Raw genomic sequence first — 23,768 nt, forward strand, 5'->3', positions numbered from 1 at the left:
ACAGAGACAGAGAGGGAGGGTGGGTAATGAGATAGGTACAGTGTTAGCTCTCACCTCCTTCACATCCAGCATGTTAGCACTTTGACATTTTGTCAGGATCATAATGACAGGTGTGGTGGTACTGTACTGTACTGTATATGTGTGAGAGGTTTAACAACAAGGACCATTACAGCTGGGTGAAATATAATAGTAAACTGCTAATTGAAAATAAATGAACACATAGGGACAGGGAAGTCAGTTACTTCCCTTTAGACAGGTTCTGTGTGTGTGTGTGTGTGTGTGTGTGTGTGTGTGTGTGTGTGTGTGTGTGTGTGTGTGTGTGTGTGTGTGTGTGTGTGTGTGTGTGTGTGTGTGTGTGTGTGTGTGTGTGTGTGTGTGTGTGTGTGTGTGTGAGAGAGAGAGATATGTGTGGGTTGAGTGTGTGTGTGTGAGCGTGAATGCATGCGTGTGTGAGAGAAAGAGAGAGATATGTGTGGGTTGAATGTGTGTGTGTGTGTATGTGTGCGTGTGCGTGTACGTGTGCGTGTGTGTGTGTGAGCAGATCAGAGGGAGGCATGTAGAGAGGCTGTAGGCTTTATGTGCTGCTGCAGTGGTGGCCTTATTAAACCCTATGGTGTACTGTATGTCTCAGGGATGTAACGTAGCAGCCAGTGGCATGTTAATCTAATCCCCTCTCAGTGCAGCACCAAGCTACTCTGCAGGTGCTGATTCTGCTGTGACTGGACAGCTGCTTCTTTCCCACATAGCACCGTGGTTTCTTGTACTAATATCCTCTCAGATGCTTATTTTGCTTCCATACAGTATGTTATGTTCATTGTTTTGTAATCTTGGGCTGATGGTAACGAGGAAAATCTCTGGTGATGATAATAGTAAAATCATGAAGATGAAAGAGAGTGGTGATGAGAATAGTAAAATCATGAAGATGAAAGAGAGTGGTGATGAGAATAGTAAAATCATGAAGATGAAAGAGAATGGTGATGATAATAGTAAAATCATGAAGATGAAAGAGAGTGGTGATGAGAATAGTAAAATCATGAAGATGAAAGAGAATGGTGATGATAATAGTAAAATCATGAAGATGAAAGAGAGTGGTGATGAGAATAGTAAAATCATGAAGATGAAAGAGAGTGGTGATGAGAATAGTAAAATCATGAAGCTGAAAGAGAGTGGTGATGATAATAGTAAAATCATGAAGATGAAAGGGAGTGGTGATGAGAATAGTAAAATCATAAAGATGAAAGAGAATGGTGATGATAATAGTAAAATCATGAAGATGAAAGAGAGTGGTGATGAGAATAGTAAAATCATGAAGATGAAAGAGAGTGGTGATGATAATAGTAAAATCATGAAGATGAAAGGGAGTGGTGATGATAATAGTAAAATCATGAAGATGAAAGAGAGTGGTGATGATAATAGTAAAATCATGCAATTGCACAAATCGCAGTGTCAGTTTATTAGGGAAAACTGTAGTCCTATGTCAGTCTGCCTCTCTTCCTATGGAAGAAGTACCCCGGAGCATTGTAGGCTTACCTACAGTACCTCTTATCAACAAGCTTGTGGATTACTGAGAAAAAGGTTGGCAACCTTTATAATATTGAATTATTGTAAACATAGTGGCAGGATATAATAATGAAACACTGTATTAATGATTAACATCTTAAATTCTGTAAGAAGCCTCCGAAAAAGGATGCCTACTGTACCATTATAAAAATGTAATGCAATGTAATGTAGGACACATTTGAATAAAAAATCATCAGAGAAACCTACAACGAGAGCAGCGAAAGTATTTAAACATGCAACAGAACTCATAATCATAATGAATACATTAAAACATCAGAGAGAACTTATGCGCTTCTCCACGAGCATTGTAGCAAAAATTATTCAACACTCCTGGGTAATCGTATTCCTTTTTGGCCCTCCTAATGAAACGGTTAAAACATTTCAGCTAGGTAACAAACTGTCATTAAAGCGTTTATTTTAAGTTCTGAGAGTAAGCACTCAAGGTGTTTACCAATTCTCTCTCTCTCTCTCTACTAGGGCTGTTGCGGTCTCTCTCTCTCTCTCAACTAGGGCAGTTGCGGTCTCTCTCTCTCAACTAGGGCTGTTGCGGTCTCTCTCGCTCTCTCTCAACTAGGGCTGTTGCGGTCTCTCTCGCTCTCTCTCAACTAGGGCTGTTGCGGTCTCTCGCTCTCTCTCAACTAGGGCTGTTGCGGTCTCTCTCTCGCTCTCAACTAGGGCTGTTGCGGTCTCTCTCTCTCTCTCTCTCAACTAGGGCTGTTGCGGTCTCTCTCTCTCTCTCTCTCTCTCTCTCTCTCTCTCTCTCAACTAGGGCTGTTGTGGTCTCTCTCTCTCTCAACTAGGGCTGTTGCGGTCTTTCTCAACTAGGGCTGTTGTGGTGACCGTATTACCACCACACCGGCAGTCATGAGTACCCAACTCGCTAACAACCATCAGGTCCTAATGGCCTGGTACTCAGGGCTCTATTGTCCCCCCATCGGGTCCTAATGGCCTGATACTCAGGGCTCTATTGTCCCTCCATCGGGTCCTAATGGCCTGGTACTCAGGGCTCTAATGTCCCTCCATCAGGTCCTAATGGCCTGGTACTCAGGGCTCTATTGTCCCTCTAACCACTCTGACAATCCAAATGCAATCGAAAATGACATCAAACACTTATCATATTCTAAACAGTATCTGCTTTTAAAACTCACCTCACTGTGATAACCAATTTGAAGAAAGAGGTTCAATAGCAGGTTGAAACTGAGTGTAAATCATGGTCATTGTGGATGTCGTTTCAAGGCCTAACACAATGAAATGGACAGAGCTTTCTAAGGTGATGATTCATTCAAAACACCCATACGCATATTACAGGTTATGCATATGCATAGGCTTATGAGCCCAAGCCTGGGAAAAAAACGGAATTAAAATTATGATTGTGCCGTTATACAATACATAGTCTACCGCATATTACAGATGGCAGAAAAACATAAAACAAAACTGATGATTTAAGAGGTCTTTGGTACATAATTGGTCTAGTGGCTGCCTATACTCCAAAATTAAACAAATTTGAGTGATCGCCTTTGAGTGTGGACTGTATTATGATGCATACTGGATGGACTCCAACATTTCTATCCATGAGTCTGGGAGAAAACATATAGCCCTGGGCCATGCAGTTGGTTCATTGATTGTGCGGGGCGATTTTGAATAGCCCAGTAATAGGGAATGTTTAATATTTTCATAATTAATTGAGTGACAGATTACCTTTAGCTATCCAGAATATCTCACCAGCGTACGTTTCCATTTCCTCCCCTCTCTCCTTCAGGAGAGAGGGGCTGTCAACAGTTTAGTGAAATATGCTTCGTTGTGAAAACATGTTACTATCGATGTTTCCAAACAGATTTCATTTGATTTCCCAAGTGAAGCACTGAGTAGCTGCAGGAACAGGGTTGGAGAGCCCATGGCACACAGAGTTTGGGCAGAATATCACCTGTCGCGCAGTGAGAGCACGCTCCTCAAACAGTGGTTGATGTGTGGAGTGAAATAAGTGTTTTAATATTTACTTCTCAGCTGTTCATATTAAGCACAGCTCGGCTATAAAACCGAAGTAGCCTACCAGGCATCTTTGAAAAACGGACCGGCTGGAAAGTGTGCGGCCTCCATTAGCTTTTTCCCCCTGTCCCTGCCCATTTGATAATGGGCCATTCTAAACTCATTTTACATATTAGTAAAGACAAGATTAAATTGAGAATAGTATGATGGGTGAAAATATGATCACTTGATGAGAGAACAGCTATGCAGCCTGAGGCAAGGAACAGAGCGCAAGCTTTTTCTGCTTCTTTCTCAAATCATAAAAAGGCTATAGTCGTCATGCTCGTGAAAATGGACGGACCAAGGTGCAGCGGGATTTGAGTTCCACATCCTTTTTATTAAGTGAAACTTCTCAACAAAACAATAAACAAGCAACGAAACGTGAAAGTAGTGGTGCTACATGCACATACACAAACAATATCCTACTACCCAGGTCGGAACAATCGGAGAACTTAAGTATGATCCCCAATTAGAGACAACGACAATCAGCTGCCTCTAATTGGGAACCATACAACAAAACAAACATAGATATAGGAAAACTAGAACACCCCCCTAGTCACGCCCTGACCTACAACACCATAGAGAACCCCGAGGGCTCTCTATGGTCAGGGCGTGACAGCATCATGCAGTCTATTCTGTATATGTTTTGATTTCTAAGACATTCTAAGGTTTGTATCATTCACAACTAGAGTTGCCAAATAACTCTAAATCTGGCATATACGGCCTGTTTCAAATGATCACTTTTACACTCAACACAACCTCTTCATATGCACACTCGCTCCGAAATGGGGAAAATATCCTTTATATTTTAAGTTCAATTATATTTTTCTTTCTATAAAATCATATGTCATGAATCGCCACAGCCCTATGTACATCTTTGTAGGACAGGAGCATTATGTTTGTTGTTATTGATAATAGTTAAATAATCTATGCAGGGGTTGAAGATGAAGTATCAAAGAATAGAAGGGCAGAGACAGTTTTGTGGGTGAACGGATAGAGTGCAAACAGTGAAATAATGTACAAGCGCTGTCTTAGTCTGAGTCAATTTTTTAACAGATACTTTGTCATTAGTTTCAACAGTCAAATCTCAACCTGTTACTCCTAAATGTTATTCAATTGAAACCAAATATGAAGAACAAATCATTTAAATGCAGGTATTGAAAGAAAACTCGGGACTGTGCAAAAGCCAACACAGTGCCGCTGCAGTATCAACCTTAATTAAATAAACGTGTTATTTTTTTAATACTAGAGAATCAATTAATCTGATGAAAAAACAGCTTTAATTGATAAGATTGGGAATCAATGTTCCCTGAATCCCAAGCAGCAGCCCTTTAAAGACTACCTCACTAATTAAACACGAGTGGAAGCAGTATTCTCCTCCTGATTTATGATAATCCGAATGTTTGTTTATGTCGGGTCGTAATAACCTAACGACCTGCTTTATTGGCCGTGGCCACGGAGGCATCCTACAACTTCATTATTCCTGCCCTTTCCAGCAGCTCCAGAAGGTCAACAGTGTCTGGCTGGGCCCAACCATGAGTGAGGGGCTGAGGAGGGGAACCTGGGACTAACTGAGTAGAGGGATCCAATTAACATCCAAAAGAGCCCCCTGCGACAAAGCTGAATCGAGGAGAATCACACACACAAACACACACACTGCCTGGATGCTGCTACTCATAATCTACAGCTGAAAAGATCTCTCGTATTGGTTGACAGATGCCTGAATCCGATTTTCCAGATATTTGGATGTTTCAAAACTGTATATCTTCCCAGAGAGGGGTGAATTGACCAATAGGAAGATCAGTAGGACCAATATGAAGATCAGTAGTACCAATATGAAGATCAGTAGGACCAATAGGAAAATCAGTAGGACCAATATGAAGATCAGTAGGACCAATAGGAAGATCAGTAGGACCAATATGAAGAGCAGTAGGAAGATCAGTAGGACCAATATGAAGATCAGTAGGACCAATATGAAGATCAGTAGGACCAATATGAAGATCAGTATGACCAATAAGAAGATCAGTAGGACCAATATGATGCTCAGTAGGACCAATAGGAAGATCAGTAGTACCAATATGAAGATCAGTAGGACCAATATGAAGATCAGTAGGACCAATATGAAGATCAGTAGGACCAATATGAAGATCAGTAGGAAGATCAGTAGGACCAATATGAAGATCAGTAGGACCAATATGAAGATCAGTAGGACCAATATGAAGATCAGTAGGAAGATCAGTAGGACCAATATGAATATCAGTAGGACCAATATGAAGATCAGTAGGAACATCAGTAGGACCAATATGAAGATCAGTAGGACCAATATGAAGATCAGTAGGACCAATATGAAGATCAGTAGGACCAATATGAATATCAGTATGACCAATATGAAGATCAGTAGGACCAATATGAAGATCAGTAGGACCAATATGAATATCAGTAGGACCAATATGAAGTCCAATAGGAAGATCAGTAGGATCAATATGAAGATCAGTAGGACCAATATGAAGTGCAGTAGGACCAATAGCATTACCAGTAGGATCAATATAAAGATCAGTAGAACCAATATGAAGATCAGTAGGACCAATATGAAGATCAGTATGACCAATAGGAAGATCAGTAGGACCAATATGAAGCTCAGTAGGACCAATATGAAGATCAGTATGACCAATATGAAGATCAGTAGGACCAATATGAAGATCAGTAGGACCAATATGAAGATCAGTAGGACCAATAGGATTACCAGTAGGATCAATATAAAGATCAGTAGAACCAGTATGAAGATCAATAGGACCAATAGGAAGATCAATAGGACCAATAGGAAGATCAGTAGGACCAATATGAAGATCAGTAGGACCAATATGAAGATCAGTAGGAAGATCAGTAAGACCAATAGGATGACCAGTAGGACCAATAGGAAGTTCAATAGACCAATATGAAGATCAGTAGGACCAATATGAAGATCAGTCGGACCAATAGGAAGATCAGTAGGATCAATATGAAGATCAGTAGGACCAATAGGAAGATCAATAGGACCAATAGGAAGATCAGTAGGACCAATATGAAGATCAGTAGGAAGATCAGTAGGACCAATAGGATGACCAGTAGGACCAATAGGAAGTTCAATAGACCAATATGAAGATCAGTAGGACCAATATGAAGATCAGTCGGACCAATAGTAGGATCAATATGAAGATCAGTAGGACCAATAGGAAGTTCAATAGACCAATATGAAGATCAGTAGGACCAATATGAAAATCAGTCGGACCAATAGGAAGATCAGTAGGATCAATATGAAGATCAGTAGGACCAATAGGAAGATCAATAGGACCAATAGGAAGATCAGTAGGACCAATATGAAAATCAGTAGGAAGATCAGTAGGACCAATAGGATGACCAGTAGGACCAATAGGAAGTTCAATAGACCAATATGAAGATCAGTAGGACCAATATGAAGATCAGTCGGACCAATAGTAGGATCAATATGAAGATCAGTAGGACCAATAGGAAGTTCAATAGACCAATATGAAGATCAGTAGGACCAATAGGATGACCAGTCGGACCAATATGAACATCAGTAGTACCAATATGAAGATCAGTAGGACCAATAGAAAGATCAGTAGAACCAATATAAATTAAAAGTTTTAAAGAAGTTTAAACAAACTAGAATTTATAGGATTTATAGGGGATTTATAAAGTCTACTAAACCGACAGGTATGAGCCATAATAAATGGCTACAGTACAGTAGGGTATTGCAGTACCTGCAGTGCCTGAGTAGTCAGCAATAGTCAGCGGGTAGCCATCCTCATTCGGGTCAACAGAGAACAGTCCCACTCCAAAGGCTCCGTACTGGGCGAAAGCTGTGCTGTTCTCAAAGTCCTCCAGGTCAATTCGCAGCTCGTAGTTGGCTTGGATGGTCAAGGCATGCATCCTCTTCAAACCTGAGACGAAACAGAGGAGAGGCCCGTCATGATCTGACATGAACAGCTGTGATTAAAGATGGAGAAATAGGAATGGCACAATGGAGCACTTTCCATCACTGAACGATAACAGTATCCAAGGCACAGTAACTAACTTTTCAGGTCTTTCGGACCCAGTGGGGTGCACCTCTCTCTCTGCAAGTATATGGGTGCTTGGTAAGGAACTACTGTGCTCTCCCTCATATTAATTCTCTTTGTAGGCCGTAGACTGGTCTATGTGCTGTACCTCCAGGACAGAAAAAGAATAGGCCAGGAGATTTTGCCGGTGCTAAGCCAATCATGCTGCGTCTCTACAGCTGTTGTCGACAGTTGTGGAACACCTCGTATGGTTCCTACAAGTGAACCCCCACTGGGCACAGACGTCAATTCAACATCTATTTCAAGTTGGTTCAACGTCATTTCATTGAAATGACGTGGAAACAGCGTTGATTCAACCAGCGTGTGCCCAGTGGGCCTCCATTGCAGGTGGCCACATTAGTTTTCACTAACTGCTTCTTGCTGTCTGAAATGCATTGTAGATGCTATAGGACAATTAAACAGATAGCCAGTGAGTATAAAATTAAGGAAAAAGTCACAATGAACATTATTACCCATAATGCTCTGTATGCACATTGTATGTGCTGTGCTATGGTGCGGTGGTCTCAAATACCAGAAAGAGTTAATGTTCTCATATAGAAATCTTGGAATGCATCGCTAGCACGCTGATTGACCAATTCACTACATGGCTGCTGGAGGAGCGTCTAAATCAATTTTAGATTAAGTTTAACTCCAAAAGGTTCAGCACTCGAGAATGACCTTAAAATTACAGTGGAAAGCCACACCAAGTAGCCTAATCTCTCTCCCCCCTAATCCGTCCTCTGCCCAGTGCAGACACATTGTTCAAACAGCAGAATCCATTGGATAGGCTTCTCCCAGCAGCAGAGCACATCGCTAGAGTTCATCATCAGGCATAAACAGTGTTGTTTAATGGGTTCATTCCACAGCAAATACATAGATGGGCTATTTACACGGGAAGGTTATCATTAGTATCCACAATTGCACCCACAGGTGCAACGGTGTGCCCACTCGTGCACCGGTGTCGATAGAATATAAAGGGGTTTCCCTCACACGGGGCACCATTCCTTTTTGTAAGGGTGTGTTAGGATCATATAAGAAATTCAACAATTATTATTTATGAGATACTATTACTATTACTATACTATTAGACATCCACAGATCAGCTGGAACTCTGTGTGCACTTAGGTGTGTTCGCAAAACAAGCTATAAGATGGCATCATGGCATCATCCCTAATATGAAATAATATGAAAAAAGAAAAAAAAAAAAAAGAAATGAAATCATATGTACTAGTTTTGCCCCTGAAGAAAAAGGACTACATCATTTGAGATTAAAGACACCCACAGATAACTCAGTAACTACAGTAAATAAACCACCACAGCCTTCAGTGTCTCAGGGTAAACTTGTGTGGTTGTCAGTGTTGTCGACACAAACCCCCTTTGATAACCATGCCTTTTCGGGCATTGATTTGACAGTGTCTCCTGACCCCTCCTGTCTCAGCCTCCAGTATTTATGCTGCAGTAGTTTATGTGTCGGGAGGCTAGGGTCAGTTTGTTATATCTGGAGTACTTCTCCTGTCTTATCCGGTGTCCTGTGTGAATTTAAGTATGCTCTCTCTAATTTTCTCTTTCTCTCTTTCTTTCTCTCCCTCGGAGGACCTGAGCCCTAGGACCATGCCTCAGGACTACCTGGCATGATGACTCCTTGCTGTCCCCAGTCCACCTGGCCGTGCTGCTGCTCCAGTTTCAACTGTTCTGCCTGCGGCTATGGAACCCTGACCTGTTCACCGGACGTGCTACCTGTCCCAGACCTGCTGTTTTCAACTCTCTAGAGACCGCAGGAGCGGTAGAGATACTCAATGATCGGCTATGAAAAGCCAACTGACATTTACTCCTGAGGTGCAGACTTGCTGCACCCTCGACAACTACTGTGATTATTATTATTTGACCATGCTGGTCATTTATGAACATTTGAACATCTTGGCCATGTTCTGTTATAATCTCCACCCGGCACAGCCAGAAGAGGACTGGCCACCCCTCATAGCCTGGTTCCTCTCTAGGTTTCTTCCTAGGTTTTGGCCTTTCTAGGGAGTTTTTCCTAGCCACCGTGCTTCTAAACCTGCATTGCTTGCTGTTTGGTGTTTTAGGCTGGGTTTCTGTACAGCACTTTGAGATATCAGATGATGTAAGAAGGGCTATATAAATACATTTGATTTGATTGATCGCTGCTACTGCCTGCTAATCCCTCTGCAAGGAGCGGTCTACAGAGATTGTCTGACATTCTCCCCAGCCTGCAGATCACAGGAAACAGAGGGCAGGAGAATAACACTGAAGGCAAACAGCTTCATATTCTGGACTACGTTGTCTTAATATCGGGCAGCTACACTGTGTTTTGTGTGCCCTTCAACTTGTTCTGTATTCACTGTTTATTTCATCAGACACACACAAGGTTGGAATACTTATTGAATGAGCAGCTAAGGGCTAACTTAAGGGGGTGTTGTGGACTTGTGAAACTGTGGAGCTCAAGGATATCTTAGACGATGTGCATGATGCACAAATGCACTGAGTGACGTGGCACTGTCTGCATGCGTCTCCATAACAGTTCACCACCATCTAGACTAGAGCAACGTGTACCATTCAGATAGATCGGATAGTTATTTCATAATTTGGGAAAAAGTTTGAGACATTAATTGGTACACGCAGAGCCTCAGGCCATAGAGACTTCCAGTATGTCGAAACAGATAGATATGTACACTGAAAAAGCACAAATAAAAAAATGCATTTACTTGCCAGTTTGCATGTTCTCTTTTGAATTATTGATGAGATGAACAACTCTCCATGCTGTTTTCCAATTTGAACCTCTTTTTGTCTGACCTTCACTCATTCATCCCAGTTGAGCCGTCTGGCACATACTGGTAGGTCTGTCCTTATCAACGCAAAATGGTAAATCTATCAATTCTCATGCCTGTAAATGTGAGTTTTTCAGTGTTGTCTTAACCCTACATCCCTGTACTCACAGTATGTATATTTTTACCCCAGCTCCTTTTGGCTTTTAGACTGACAGTTTACATATCTCAAGCCAAATCATTTAACATTTTCCAGCATCAAAGCTTTGGAAATTTCTTTGGAAATTAAGTACACTACTTATATTTAAACTGCACTTTCCTGTGAATTTCCATAATTGTGCTTAGGTTTTAATTAGACCCCTTGAGAATCTCTCATCCAATAAAATAGCGCTCATTGCAGTGGAGACGTTTAACAGCATATTCATTATCTCAAATTAAATCTTAATAATCAGGTGTTGAAGTGATACTCCAGAACCTTTGTATAATTCCAACCAATAGTTTTGAAAGTGGTGCTGCAGTGCCAAAACGGATCCCTGTTTTTGGTGTACTACATTATCGAAGTGTGTACTATGTCGTCCATTTCGTATGATGTTACGTCCTGGATTATATTATTACACTTTATGTTACGAATCCGATTCGTACAATATGTACGAATTTGTTGCGCATAAGAACCCGGACTGCATCTTTAATCAGTAATTGGTAATGCCTTAAATAGTTTTTGTTAATGGCTTTGACACATACAGTTGAAGTCGGAAGTTTACATACACCTTGGCCAAATACATTTAAACTCAGTTTTTCACAATACCTGACATTTAATCCTAGTAAAAATTCCCTGTCTTAGGTCAGTTAAGATCACCACTTTATTTTAAGAATGTGAAATTGCAGAATAATAGTAGAGAGAATTATTTATTTCAGCTTTTATTTCTTTCATCACATTCCCAGTGGTTCAGAAGTTTACATAAACTCAATTCGTATTTGGTAGCATTGCCTTTAAATTGTTTAATTTGGGTCAAACGTTTCGGGTGGCCTTCCACAAGCTTCCCACAATAAGTTGGGTGAATTTTGTCCAATTCCTCCTGACAGAGCTGGTGTAACTGAGTCAGGTTTGTAGGCCTCCTTGCTCGCACACGCTTTTTCAGTTCTGCCCACAAATGTTCTATAGGATTGAGGTCAGGGCTTTGTGATGGCCACTCCAATACCTTGACTTTGTTGTCCTTAAGCCATTTTGCCCCAACTTTGGAAGTATGCTTGGGGTCGTTGTCCATTTGGAAGACCCATTTGCGACCAAGCTTTAACTCCCTGACTGATGTCTTGAGATGTTGCTTCAATATATCCACATCATTTTCCTGCTTCATGATGCCATCTATTTTCTGAAGTGCACCAGTCCGTCCTGCAGCAAAGCACTCCCACAACATGATGCTGCCACCCCCGTGTTTCACGGTTGGGATGGTGTTCTTCGGCTTGCGACTCCCCCTTTTTCCTCCAAACATAACGATGGTCATTATGGCCAAACATTATGGTCTATTTTTGTTTCATCAGACCAGAAGACATTTCTCCAAAAAGTACGATCTTTGTCCCCATGTGCAGTTGCAAACCGTAGTCTGGCTTTTCACGGCGGTTTTGGAGCAGTGGCTTCTTCCTTGCTGAGCAGCCTTTCAGGTTATGTCGATATAGGACTTGTTTTACTGTGGATATAGATACTTTTGTACCTGTTTCCTCCAGCATCTTCACAAGGTCCTTTGCTGTTGTTCCGGGATTGATTTGCACTTTTCGCACCAAAGTACGTTCATCTCTAGGAGACAGAATGCGTCTCCTTCCTGAGCGGTATAACGGCTGCGTGGTCCTATGGTGTTTATACTTGCGTACTATTGTTTGTACAGATGAACGTGGTACGTTCAGGCGTTTGGAAATTGCTCCCAAGGATGAACCAGACTTGTAGAGGTCTACAATTTTTTTCCTGAGGTCTTGGCTGATTTCTTTGGATTTTCCCATGATGTCAAGCAAAGAGGCACTGAGTTTGAAGGTAGGCCTTGAAATACGTCCACAGGTACACCTCCAATTGACTCAAAGGATGTCAATTAGCCTATCAGAAGCTTCTAAAGCCATGACATAATTTTCTGGAATATCCAAGCTGTTTAAAGGCACAGACAACTTAGTGTATGTAAACTTCTGACCCACTGGAATTGTGATACAGTGAATTATAAGTGAAATAATCTGTCTGTAAACAATTGTTGGGAAAATGACTTGTTTCATGCACAAAGTAAAACGAGTTTTAATGACTACAACCTAAGTGTATGTAAACTTCCGACTTCAACTGTAAATTAAGACTTTCATTAAAGATTATTAGTTACTCTTTGCACCCGTAAGATGCTGATGGGAATTATCACTTTAGTGACAAATACAGCAAGTAAAGTTTATGAGGTAGTTGTTTACATTTCAAAGTAAGTTTAAATTGTGTTGCTTACATGTAACTATGTAGAAACTGTAAAATTGGTCTAATATTTTCAAGACTTATTTATTCAAACATGTATTTTTTGGCAAAAAAAAATATGTTTGCGTAACTATTTAAGGTGAGTAATTATTGTATGTATAGGAGATTGGCCACAGTTGATGCATTTATTAACCAGCTCTTTTTTTTATTGTGCCAGGAGGAAACTTGAATCTCGCCACCTGGTTATGATCATGACTACACTACCTTTCCCTCAGGAAGCAACATTCCTGGCCACCAATTATTAAGAATACACTCTTCCATCTGTGCAGCAGCAGCAGAAGGATTTAACTTTTCAGTAGTGCTTGTTCTTGGTAACACATCTAGCTCGGGTGTACTCCCTCCCCTGTCAGATAAAGGCATAGAGAGAGGTGAGAGGTAGAGGAGGCTGACTTCATAGAGTACATCACACAGCCTTATGCGCCGACCCTGAGAGTTGCAGGTCTAGGTTAGGGGTTCTTTGAACACCTGTCAGAAAGGGTGACATGGAGCCTCTTAGTTCTGCTCTAAATTAATCATCCCACCATGACACCTGGGGCCCTCCCTACGTCCCCCTACTTTAAATATCTGGTTTAGCCTGTGGCTTCGGCACCGTAGACAGGCACACCACTGCATCAGTATTGATTTCACTCATTTCCAGCACGTCTGCATTGAGGCTCAGGCCTCTGTGCAGAGTTGATTTGGCAAAGCCGTTCTCCGCCTTTAGCGCAGTTCTATGCAAATAAGGGTGAAGATTTAATTAGGCTTGATGCAGCTTTTGTTTTGTATTTGACATTATTCTCCATGAGAAGCGTCCTCCTGGATTCTGCGATTCTGAGGGGAACAATCCCGGGGGAGACCGTCCAATATCCAGCTAACCTCTGTCATTGTTTAACCTACAGGCTTATAAAATAGCAATTATTCAATTAAAAATAAAATGTCGTTCTCTGCGAAAGCTGAGCTAATGAAGCTTGTACAATTACGATGGGGAGAGACTCTAAGGCTGTGTCTAGACTTGACAGTTAATGCAGTTTTTGTATTCTGATCATGGAGTTCCGATTTGGAATTCTGAACACATCATGCGTCTATACTTACATTTAAATGTGTCCACCATGTCCACATTGTGTCCGGATTAATTTTCCCTGCACTATATTCAAATGCCAGTATGCATTCTGCAAACGGTGGAATAGGCTAAATATGATAACAACACAACAACAACTTGATGGCAGTAGTTAACTACTGTAGCTAACAGCCAGCTATCTAGCATGCAAAGTGAAATGGACTGCTAACGGGTTAGCATAATTCTAGCCAAACAAAACATTGTTGAGTCTTGTGGGCGGAGTGCTGACCACATCTCCCACTGTATGCGCTTTCGGTAACCTGATTACGTACAGACTGAGGATAAATCTACACACAATGCGTCCCTGACCACCTCCTCACAATGCAACTTTTACGTGTCTAGACCTGTCTTTTCAATGCGATCTTCGTATTCTGATAGCAGAAGTCGCATGTAAGTGTCAAGTGTAGACACGGCCTAAGAGACAGTATAATTAATTCAAAGATGATAAGTTCTCCATCAGTATATTTACATGTCTCTAGATTAACACGATTGGATGCTCAAATCTGTTCGCTTTAACACACAGCTATAGGCTCTTCTGAACAATCAGAACATCTATTAGCTATGAAATCCTGGGGTCTTATTTATCAATATTGAGTAGAAACCATTCAAAAATAATACTTACGAACGGAATGTTCAGAAGCATATAAAAAGTGTGATTTATCAAACAATCCTACAAGCGTCATACACACACAGTTTGTTTTGCTGATGATTGCATCCAAAACATTGGCTCATCGAGGGCTGTGAGATGGCGATCGGCATGTTGTATGAATTCACAAAAATTATTGAATTATTACTCTCACAATTTCAGACATTTTCAACATATACACTGAATATACCAAACATTAGGAACAGCTTCCTAATATTGAGTTGCACCCCTCTCCCCTTTTGCCCCCAGAACGACATGGACTTTATGAGGTGTTGAAAGCGTTCCACAGGGATGCTGGCCCATGTTGACTCCAGTGCTTCGCACAGTTGGGTCAAGTTGGCTGGATGTCCTTTGGGTGGGGGACCATTGTTGATACACACGGGAAACTGTTGAGCATGAAAAACCCAGTAGCTTTGCAGTTCTTGACACAAACTTCTACTGCAGTGGGCTAAATCAGGGTCACACAGAGAGTGTCTCTTGGTAGTCTTAAACAAATCTACTTTGAAACAAAAGTATACACCTCACAAACATGGTTATGGTCTTAAAAAAAGAAGACACCTGTACCATGTCAGATATACAGTTGAAATGTATTACATTTTGCGTTTACATCCCAATAATACACTTTATATACATAACAGAAGGCTGGTGGTGGGGTTATGGTATGGGCAGGCATAAACTATGGAGAATGAACACAATTGCATTTTACTGATGGCAATTTGAATGCACAGAAATACCATAATGAGGTCCTGAGGCCCATTGTGAGGCCCATTTTTTTTTTAAATGTATCTGTGACCAACAGTATTCTGTTGTATCTGTATTCTTAGGGCCTAATGAATTTATTTAAATTAACTGATTTCCTCATATGAACTGTAACTCAGTAAAATCGTTGAAATTGTTGAATTTTGCGTTTATATTTTTGTTCGGTGTAACAAGTGACATCAATAAGGGATCATAGCTTTCACCTGGATTTACTTGGTCAGTCTATGTCATGGAAAGAGCAGGTGTTCTTCATGTTTTGTGTTTTCCCCATTCTACGCTGACCAGCTGTTCCCTTATTCCACCACTTGGCACTGTGTATACGCATGGTCATGGCTGTGGGTACATTTACACACTCTCAAGCAAACACTCATACAGTGGTGGAAAAAGTACCCAACTGTCATACTTGAGTAAAAGTAAAGACACCTTAATAGAAAATGACTCAAGTAAAAGTAAAAGTCACACAGTAAAATTCTACTTGAGTAAAAGTTTAAAAGTAATTGGTTTAAAATATACTTAAGTATCAAAAGTAAAAGAATAAATCATTTCAAATTCCTTATATTAGGCAAACCAGATGGCACCATTTTCTTGTTTGTTATTTATTTACGGAAGGCCACGAGCACACTCCAACATTCAGACATCATTTACCAAAGAAGCATGTGTGTTAAATGAGTCCAACAGATCAGAGGCAGTAGAGATGACAAGGGATGTTCGGTTGATAAGTGCGTGAATTTGACTATTTTCCTGTCCTGCTAAGCATTCAAAATGTAACGAGTACTTTTGGGTGTCAAGGAAAATGTATGGAGTAAAAAGTACACATTTCTTAAGGAATGTAGTGAAGTAAAAGTAGTCAAAAATATAAATAGTAAAGTACAGATATCCCCCCCAAAAAACTTTAGTACTTTAAAATATATTTACTTAAGTACTTTACACCACTGCGCTCGTATTGATAAATCTCACACTTTAAATGGAAATGATCCCACGCATGGTTTACCCACATATCTATGCTTACGTGTGAATGAAAAATGACGCCCCTGAAATTCTGTACTGGCTGTATGATACTGTAGCATCAAGAGAAATTCAGAAATACAATCAAGCTAAATTCACTCTCAGGAGCGTCAACATCTTATCTTCCAGGGCATTAGCTTGATTTTGCCTCCTCTATCACATTTGAAGGTAAGACCCAGGTGCAGACAATGTCGAAGAAACACGGGCAGGCAAAGGTACCGGACAGGCAGGCAGGCAGAAAGGACAAAACCGGGAAAACTAGAAAATAGTCAAGGCAAGGGGAAACCCGCTGGTAGGTCTGAGAAACAAAACAAACTCGCACAGACAGACAGAAAACACAGGTATAAGTACCCAGGGGATAATGGGGAAGATGGGCAACACCTGGAGGGGGGGTGAAGACAAGCACAAGGACATGTGAAACAGATCAGGGCGTGACATCCTCGGCTAGTCAGGCATCATCTCCCTCTTAGCGCTTCGCAAAGTACACAAGATTAGTCATTACACCTCTCAGATGAAAATAAAAGGAAAAATTAGTGTTGGCGAGTTCTCAACCGCATCAACAAGCTCACACAGACGGAGAGTCAAAAAAATCTACCTATGAAAGTACAAAATGCATTTAATTCAAAACAATCCAAACAATGAATATTCAAGTTGAGATACAGAGGAAACATTGTATGGTATGTGATCAAGATTAGTCAAGGGAAAATAGTTAGGGTATCTGCTTGTAGCTCTGTTCATCTCATTTCCCCGACTTGGAATTCACCTCGGTTGAACACAAGTTGGCTGCAAATTGCAGAGGCATGGATTGGATTGATAAAAAGGCTTAACTTCTTGCAACTATAGGGGGTGCTGTTCCGCATTAGCATATTTGTGTCTCCAAATTAAACTGCCTCGTGCTAAATTCTTGATCGTACAATATGCATATTATTGTTATTATTGGATAGAAAACAGTCTATAGTTTCTATAGGAGTTGAAATTTTGTCTCTGAGTGGTACAGAACAATTTCTACAGCACTTTTCATGACAGGGTTCAGATTTCAGAAATTTTTCCCTCTGATCTGGGGTCTGTTTTTAAGGCGACAGTGAATGCTATGAAGAAACCGACACTGCCTACGTCTTCCTCTGGGTGTCTGTACGTCATCACGTTTTCAATGAACTCGATGGGATATTCCCAGCCATTATAAAAGCCCAAAATGTACAGAGACCCCCCTTTCTCATCATGCGCCTGAAGCGTGAAGGCCATCGGACTTGCCTCGTTCCAAATCGTTTTTTAGAGAGTGATATTTCTCCGGTCATGTTTTCAGTCGTTATAGTTGTTAAAAACATCATAATGTAGTTAATTTTAACCGTTTTATAGCAATTTATATCCGTTTAGTGCGATTTTGAGGAATTTATTTGTCGTGCCCTTTTTAGCTTTGGAAACGTTTCGGGGTGTCGGTCGTTGGTGGTGGACATTTCGAAGGACAGAGGACATCTATCGACCAAAAGACGTTTATAACATAGAAAGGATACATTGCCCAAGAATATGATGGAAGATCAGCTCAAAGTAAGCAATATTTAATATGATAAACCGTGTTTCTGTCGAAATATTTTAAACGCATATTTCGCCATTTTGTTTGGTATAGCTTCACCTGGCGAACCCTGTATTGAAAAGTAAGGATAATTTTAAAAATGTAAATCAGCGGTTGCATTAAGAACTAATTTGTCTTTCGATTCCTGTCTACCCTGTATTTTTTAGTCAAGTATATGATTAGCTTTCAATTAAACTAGATCACTCTGATAGATGACGTCAGACATATTGAGGCTTGATTTCCTAGTATTTTTATTGTGTAACCACGGTTTTGTATGGCTAAATATGCACCTTTTCGAACAAACTGTATATGTATGTTGTAAAATGATGTTACAGGAGTGTCATCGGAAGAATTCTGAGAAGGTTAGTGAAAAAATTAATATCTTTTGGCGGTGATTACGTTATAGCGCTCTTTGGCTGGAATCGATGCTCTGGTAACGTTGGAACATGTGGTATGCTAACTTATCGATTTATTGTGTTTTCGCTGAAAAACGCTTAGAAAATCTGAAATATGGTCTGAAATCACAAGAACTGGGTCTTTCCATTGCTATGCTTTGTCTATTTTTATGAAATGTTTTATGATGAGTAAATTGGTCATACACGTTGCTCTATCTAGTAATTCTAGTGGATTTGTGATGGTCGGTGCAATTGTAAACTGTGATTTCTACCTGAAATATGCACTTTTTTCTAACAAAAACTATCCTATACCATGAATATGTTATCAGACTGTCATCTGATGGTTTTTTTTATAGGTTATTGGCTATCAATATCTTAGTTGAGCCGAATTGGTGATAGCACCTGAAGGAGTAAGAAACTGATGGAGTTAGAATAGTGGTGTATTTTGCTAACGTGTTTAGCTAAAACATTTTAAAAATCTGAAATGGTGGCTTTATTCACAAGATCTGTATCTTTCATCTGGTGTCTTGGACTTGTGATTTAATGATATTTAGATGCTACTATCTACTTGTGAAGCTATGCTATCTATGCTAATCAGTGTGTGGGGGGTGGGGGGTGCTCCCGGATCCGGGGTTAGTAGCCGTGAAAGGTTAATGGTGTGATAGCATATACATTTTATGCAAAATGGGATGGCCAAAATAACACTGGGGGTTCGAATTTATTTCAGTCCATTTCTGGACAGTGGAACAAGCAGAGAGTTAGTCGCAGAGTAAGATAAGTAGTTAGTCTAAGACAACCACAAAAGCGATTAACGAAACACATTATTAACAATGCTGAGCCAAACAATGTTTTATTGAACATTGCGGGAGAACAGTCCACACGACTTTGTGATTATGTTGGCAAACGACACAACAGGGAATAGCTGATGTCATGGTGGCTCATCTCTATGAAATTCAGTACAATTTGCGGACTTATTCCATCCAACGTAGGAGACACTGGGAGTGGGAACTTGTACATGGTGGGGAAAAAGGCCAATTGGAACCGTATTAGAGACCATTCATCAATTCACAGGCCTTCTCTCTATGATGTTATTTGACAAGTAGTCAGAGATGAAGGAGCGCTACAGGAGAGGGATTTAGAGAGATCTATGATTAGAATAGTCTAGAGGCGAAGATCAAAACTAGTAGTGTGATCAGGAATCACACTAGTATTGTGCTGACAGATATACCATTATGAGAATGTCTCAGAACATTTACACTATCTTTTGACATGGAGCTCAATACAATTTTTTATTTTTTATTTTATTTATTTCACCTTTATTTAACCAGGTCGGCCAGTTGAGAACAAGTTCTCATTTACAACTGCGACCTGGCCAAGATAAAGCAAAGCAGTGTGACAAAAACAACAACACAGAGTTACACATAAACAAACGTACCATCAATAACACAATAGAAAAATCAATGTACAGTGTGTGCAAATGTAGAAGAGTAGGGAGGTAAGGCAATAAATAGGCCATAGAGGTGAAATAATTACAATTTAGCATTAACACTGGAGTGATAGATGTGCAGATGATGATGTGCAAGTAGTGACACTGGGGTGCAAAAGAGCAAGAGGATAAATAACAATATGGGAATGAGGTAGTTGGGTGTGCTATTTACAGATTGGCTGTGTACAGGTACAGTGATCGGTAAGCTGCTCTGACAGCTGATGCTTAAAGTTAGAGAGATATAAGACTCCAGCTTCAGTGATTTTTCAATTCGTTCCAGTCATTGGCAGCAGAGACCTGGAAGGAAAGGCGGCCAAAGGAAGTGTTGGCTTTAGGGATGACCAGTGAAACATACCTGCTGGAGCACGTGCTACGGATGGGTGTTGCTATGGTGACCAGTGAGTTGAGATAAGGCGAGGCTTTACCTAGCAAAGACTTATAGATGACCTGGAGCCAGTGGGTTTGGCGATGAATATGTAGTGAGGGACAGCCAACGAGAGCATACAGGTCACAGTGGTGGGTTGTATATGAGGCTTTGGTGACAAAACGGATGGCACTGTGATAGACTACATCCAGTTTGCTGAGTAGAAGTCAAGGATCGCTGCCCTGCCGAAGTCAAGGATCGGTAGGATAGTCCGTTTTACGAGGGTATGTTTGGCAGCATGAGTGAAGGAGGCCTTGTTGCGAAATAGGAAGCTGATTCTAGATTTAATTTTGGATTGGAGATGCTTAATGTGAGTCTGGAAGGAGAGTTTACAGACACCTAGTTTAACAGACACCTAGGTATTTGTAGGCACATACATTATGGTCAAGATAATTTAGCAATTACAACAATACATTCACTGTTGGTGACCCCTGCTCTTAGCTTCTATGCTATTGTGAGATATTATTCTAGAACAATGTGTCATGTTCTGACCTTTATTTCCTTTGTTTTGTCTTTATTTAGTATGGTCAGGGCGTGAGTTGGGGTGGGCAGTCTATGTTTGTATTTCTATGTTTTGCTATTTCTGTGTTTGGCCTGATATGGTTCTCAATCAGAGGCAGCTGTCAATCGTTGTCCCTGATTGGGAACCATATTTAGGTAGCCTGTTTTGTGTTGGGTTTGGTGGGTGGTTGTCTTCAGTCTTTGTGTGTCTGCACCAGACAGAACTGTTTCGTTTTTCACATTTGTTGTTTTTGTATTTTGAGTGTTCACTTTTATTAAACAAGATGAACAATTACCACGCTGCATGCACATTGGTCCTCCGATCCTTCTAACTTCTCCTCCTCAGACGAGGAGGAAGACGAAAGCCGTTACACAATGAAATACAATGTGTTACATTCTCTTTTTCTTTCTCCTTCTCCGCCATCCAGAGTTGTTTATAGCGATTTACTTTATGACTATATAAGATTAGGGACTCAGGGAGGGTCTGAAAAACAGGGCATACACATATCAGACTTAAAACAGAACTGTAGCTTACATTATTCAATACATTGAGGATAACTTTGCAGCGGCTGTGAACGCCTTATCATTTACCTGCAAGAGCTGTATGTACTTTGAAGGGACTAAATATCAATTTACAACGGACACATCAAGAGGAAAACTTCACCAGTGAATACCTGGCTGAATCTGGTTCCTGACCAATGGATACAACTCATCTGTCAGATCCAAAGGGAGCGGCGGTTTAGGCATTTGCCAAACAACGCTATAAAAACACAGGACATCAAACGTGATTGATCCAGCCCATCTCATCACTTTAAGTAAACAATAGTAATCCAACTACACACATACTGCATAACACTCAGACGCACTCACACACAGAATAAAACAGACATACTGTGACCATTAGTTTGTCAGCAGTATTTCAATTAACATCAACTGAATGGAAAGACTGTAACGGAAGGGCTGGTGTGTCAAATAAAACAATATCAAAATGTATGTCACATTCTTTGTAAAGATTAGGTGTAGACTAACAGTGAAATGTTTACTTACGGGTCCTTCACCAACAATGCAGAGTTAAAGATTAAAAAAATGTATATAAAAAATAAAATTGTGACAAAAGGAATAAATACACAGTAAAGAAAAAATTACAATACCGAGTAAAAATAACATGGCTAAATACAGGAAATACCAGTACCGAGTCGATGTGCAGGGGTACAAAGTAATTAAGGTAGCTATGTACATATAGGTAGGGGTAAAGTGACTAGGCAACAGGATAGATAATGAGCAGTAGCAGCATATGTGGTGAGTGTGAAAGTGTGTGTGTGTGTGAGTCACAGGAGGTTGGTGGCTCCTTAATTGGGGAGAACAGGCTCATGGTAAAGACTGGAGCAGAACCAGTGGATTGTTATCAAATACATCAAACACATGGTTTCCAGGTCTTTGATGCCATTCCATTAGCTTCGTTCCGGACATTATTATGAGCCGTTCTCCCCTCAGCAGCCTCCACTGGTGTGAGTGTGTGTAGTCAGTATACATGTGTGCGCATGTTATGGTTATGTGTGTGTGGGCGTATCTAGTGTGTGTGTGTGTGTGTGTGTGTGTTGGGGTGTCAGTGTAAGTATGTGTGAGTGTGTGGGTAGAGTCCAGTGTGCGTGCATAGAGTCAGTGCAGTGTGTGTGTGTGTTTTGAGGGGTCAATGTGTTTAAACCCAGAGAGAGTAGGAAGAGTGGAGCTGTGAGAGAGATTATGCCTGCAGCTCGCTGAGCAATAGCACTCCATAATGACCACTGTGAGGCCTGGAGCGGGACAAGGCTACAGTATACACACTAACATAACAAATATCTCCACTAGTTTGGTAAATCTTCAACTGCAATTTAATTTTACAATACAATGTTCAATAAATATGTTGATAGTCTTGTCAATATACTGTAGACGTGTTTCTTATCTATTTGTATTTTTATGTATTATGGATCCCCATTAGCTCTTGCCAAGGCAGCAGCTACTCTTCCTGGGATTTATTATGGATCCCCATTAGCTCTTGCCAAGGCAGCAGCTACTCTTCCCGGGATTTATTATGGATCCCCATTAGCTCTTGCCAAGGCAGCAGCTACTCTTCCTGGGATTTATTATGGATCCCCATTAGCTCTTGCCAAGGCAGCAGCTACTCTTCCTGGGATTTATTATGGATCCCCATTAGCTCTTGCCAAGGCAGCAGCTACTCTTCCTGGGATTTATTATGGATCCCCATTAGCTCTTGCCAAGGCAGCAGCTACTCTTCCTGGGATTTATTATGGATCCTCATTAGCTCTTGCCAAGACAGCAGCTGCTCCTGGGGTTCAGCAAAATGATTGGTTTTAAAAACGTTACAATACCTTCACAACAGATTTCACAACACATTAAGTGTGTGCGTTCAGTTATTGTGTGTGTGTATGCATGTGTCTGTGCCTGTGTTTGTGTGTCATCACAGCCTCCGCTGTTCCATAAGGTGTATTTTTATCTGTTTTAAAATCTAATTTTACTGCTTGCATGAGTTACTTGATGTGGAATAGAGTTCCATGTAGTCATGAGAGAGGAGAGATTGACTTCATGCCACCAGAGAACTCTTCACAGTCACAGCCCCCCAAGTGGGGCGTGCCTCCCATAGTCTGTTCTTGACTTGGGGACTGTGAAGAGACCTCTGGTGGCATGTATTGTGGGGTATGCATGGGTGTCTGAGCTGTGTGCCAGTAGTTCAAACAGACAGGTCGGTGCATTCAACATGTCAATACCTCTTGAAAATACAAGTAGTGATGAAGTCAATCTCTCCTCCACTTTGAGCCAGGAGAGATTGACATGCATATTATTAATGTTAGCTCTCCGTGTATATTTAAGGACCAGCCGTGCTGCCCTATTCTGAGTCAATTGCAATTTTCCTGAGTCCCTCTTTGTGGCAC

The 23,768-nt window shown here is 40.8% G+C and overlaps 1 protein-coding gene across 2 annotated transcripts in view; it reads right to left on the bottom strand.

Moving 5' to 3' along the window:
* Positions 1-23,768, bottom strand: part of fibcd1a (fibrinogen C domain containing 1a) — a 111,376-nt gene that overhangs the window by 3,511 nt on the left and 84,097 nt on the right. For both annotated transcript variants that reach the window (XM_071404013.1, XM_071404011.1), the window contains one exon: positions 7,347-7,526. In XM_071404013.1, the coding sequence (XP_071260114.1) occupies positions 7,347-7,526 (180 nt within the window). The remainder of the gene's footprint in view (positions 1-7,346; positions 7,527-23,768) is intronic.

The sequence above is a fragment of the Salvelinus alpinus genome, chromosome 5, assembly GCF_045679555.1.
Source record: "Salvelinus alpinus chromosome 5, SLU_Salpinus.1, whole genome shotgun sequence".
Lineage (NCBI taxonomy): Eukaryota > Metazoa > Chordata > Actinopteri > Salmoniformes > Salmonidae > Salvelinus > Salvelinus alpinus.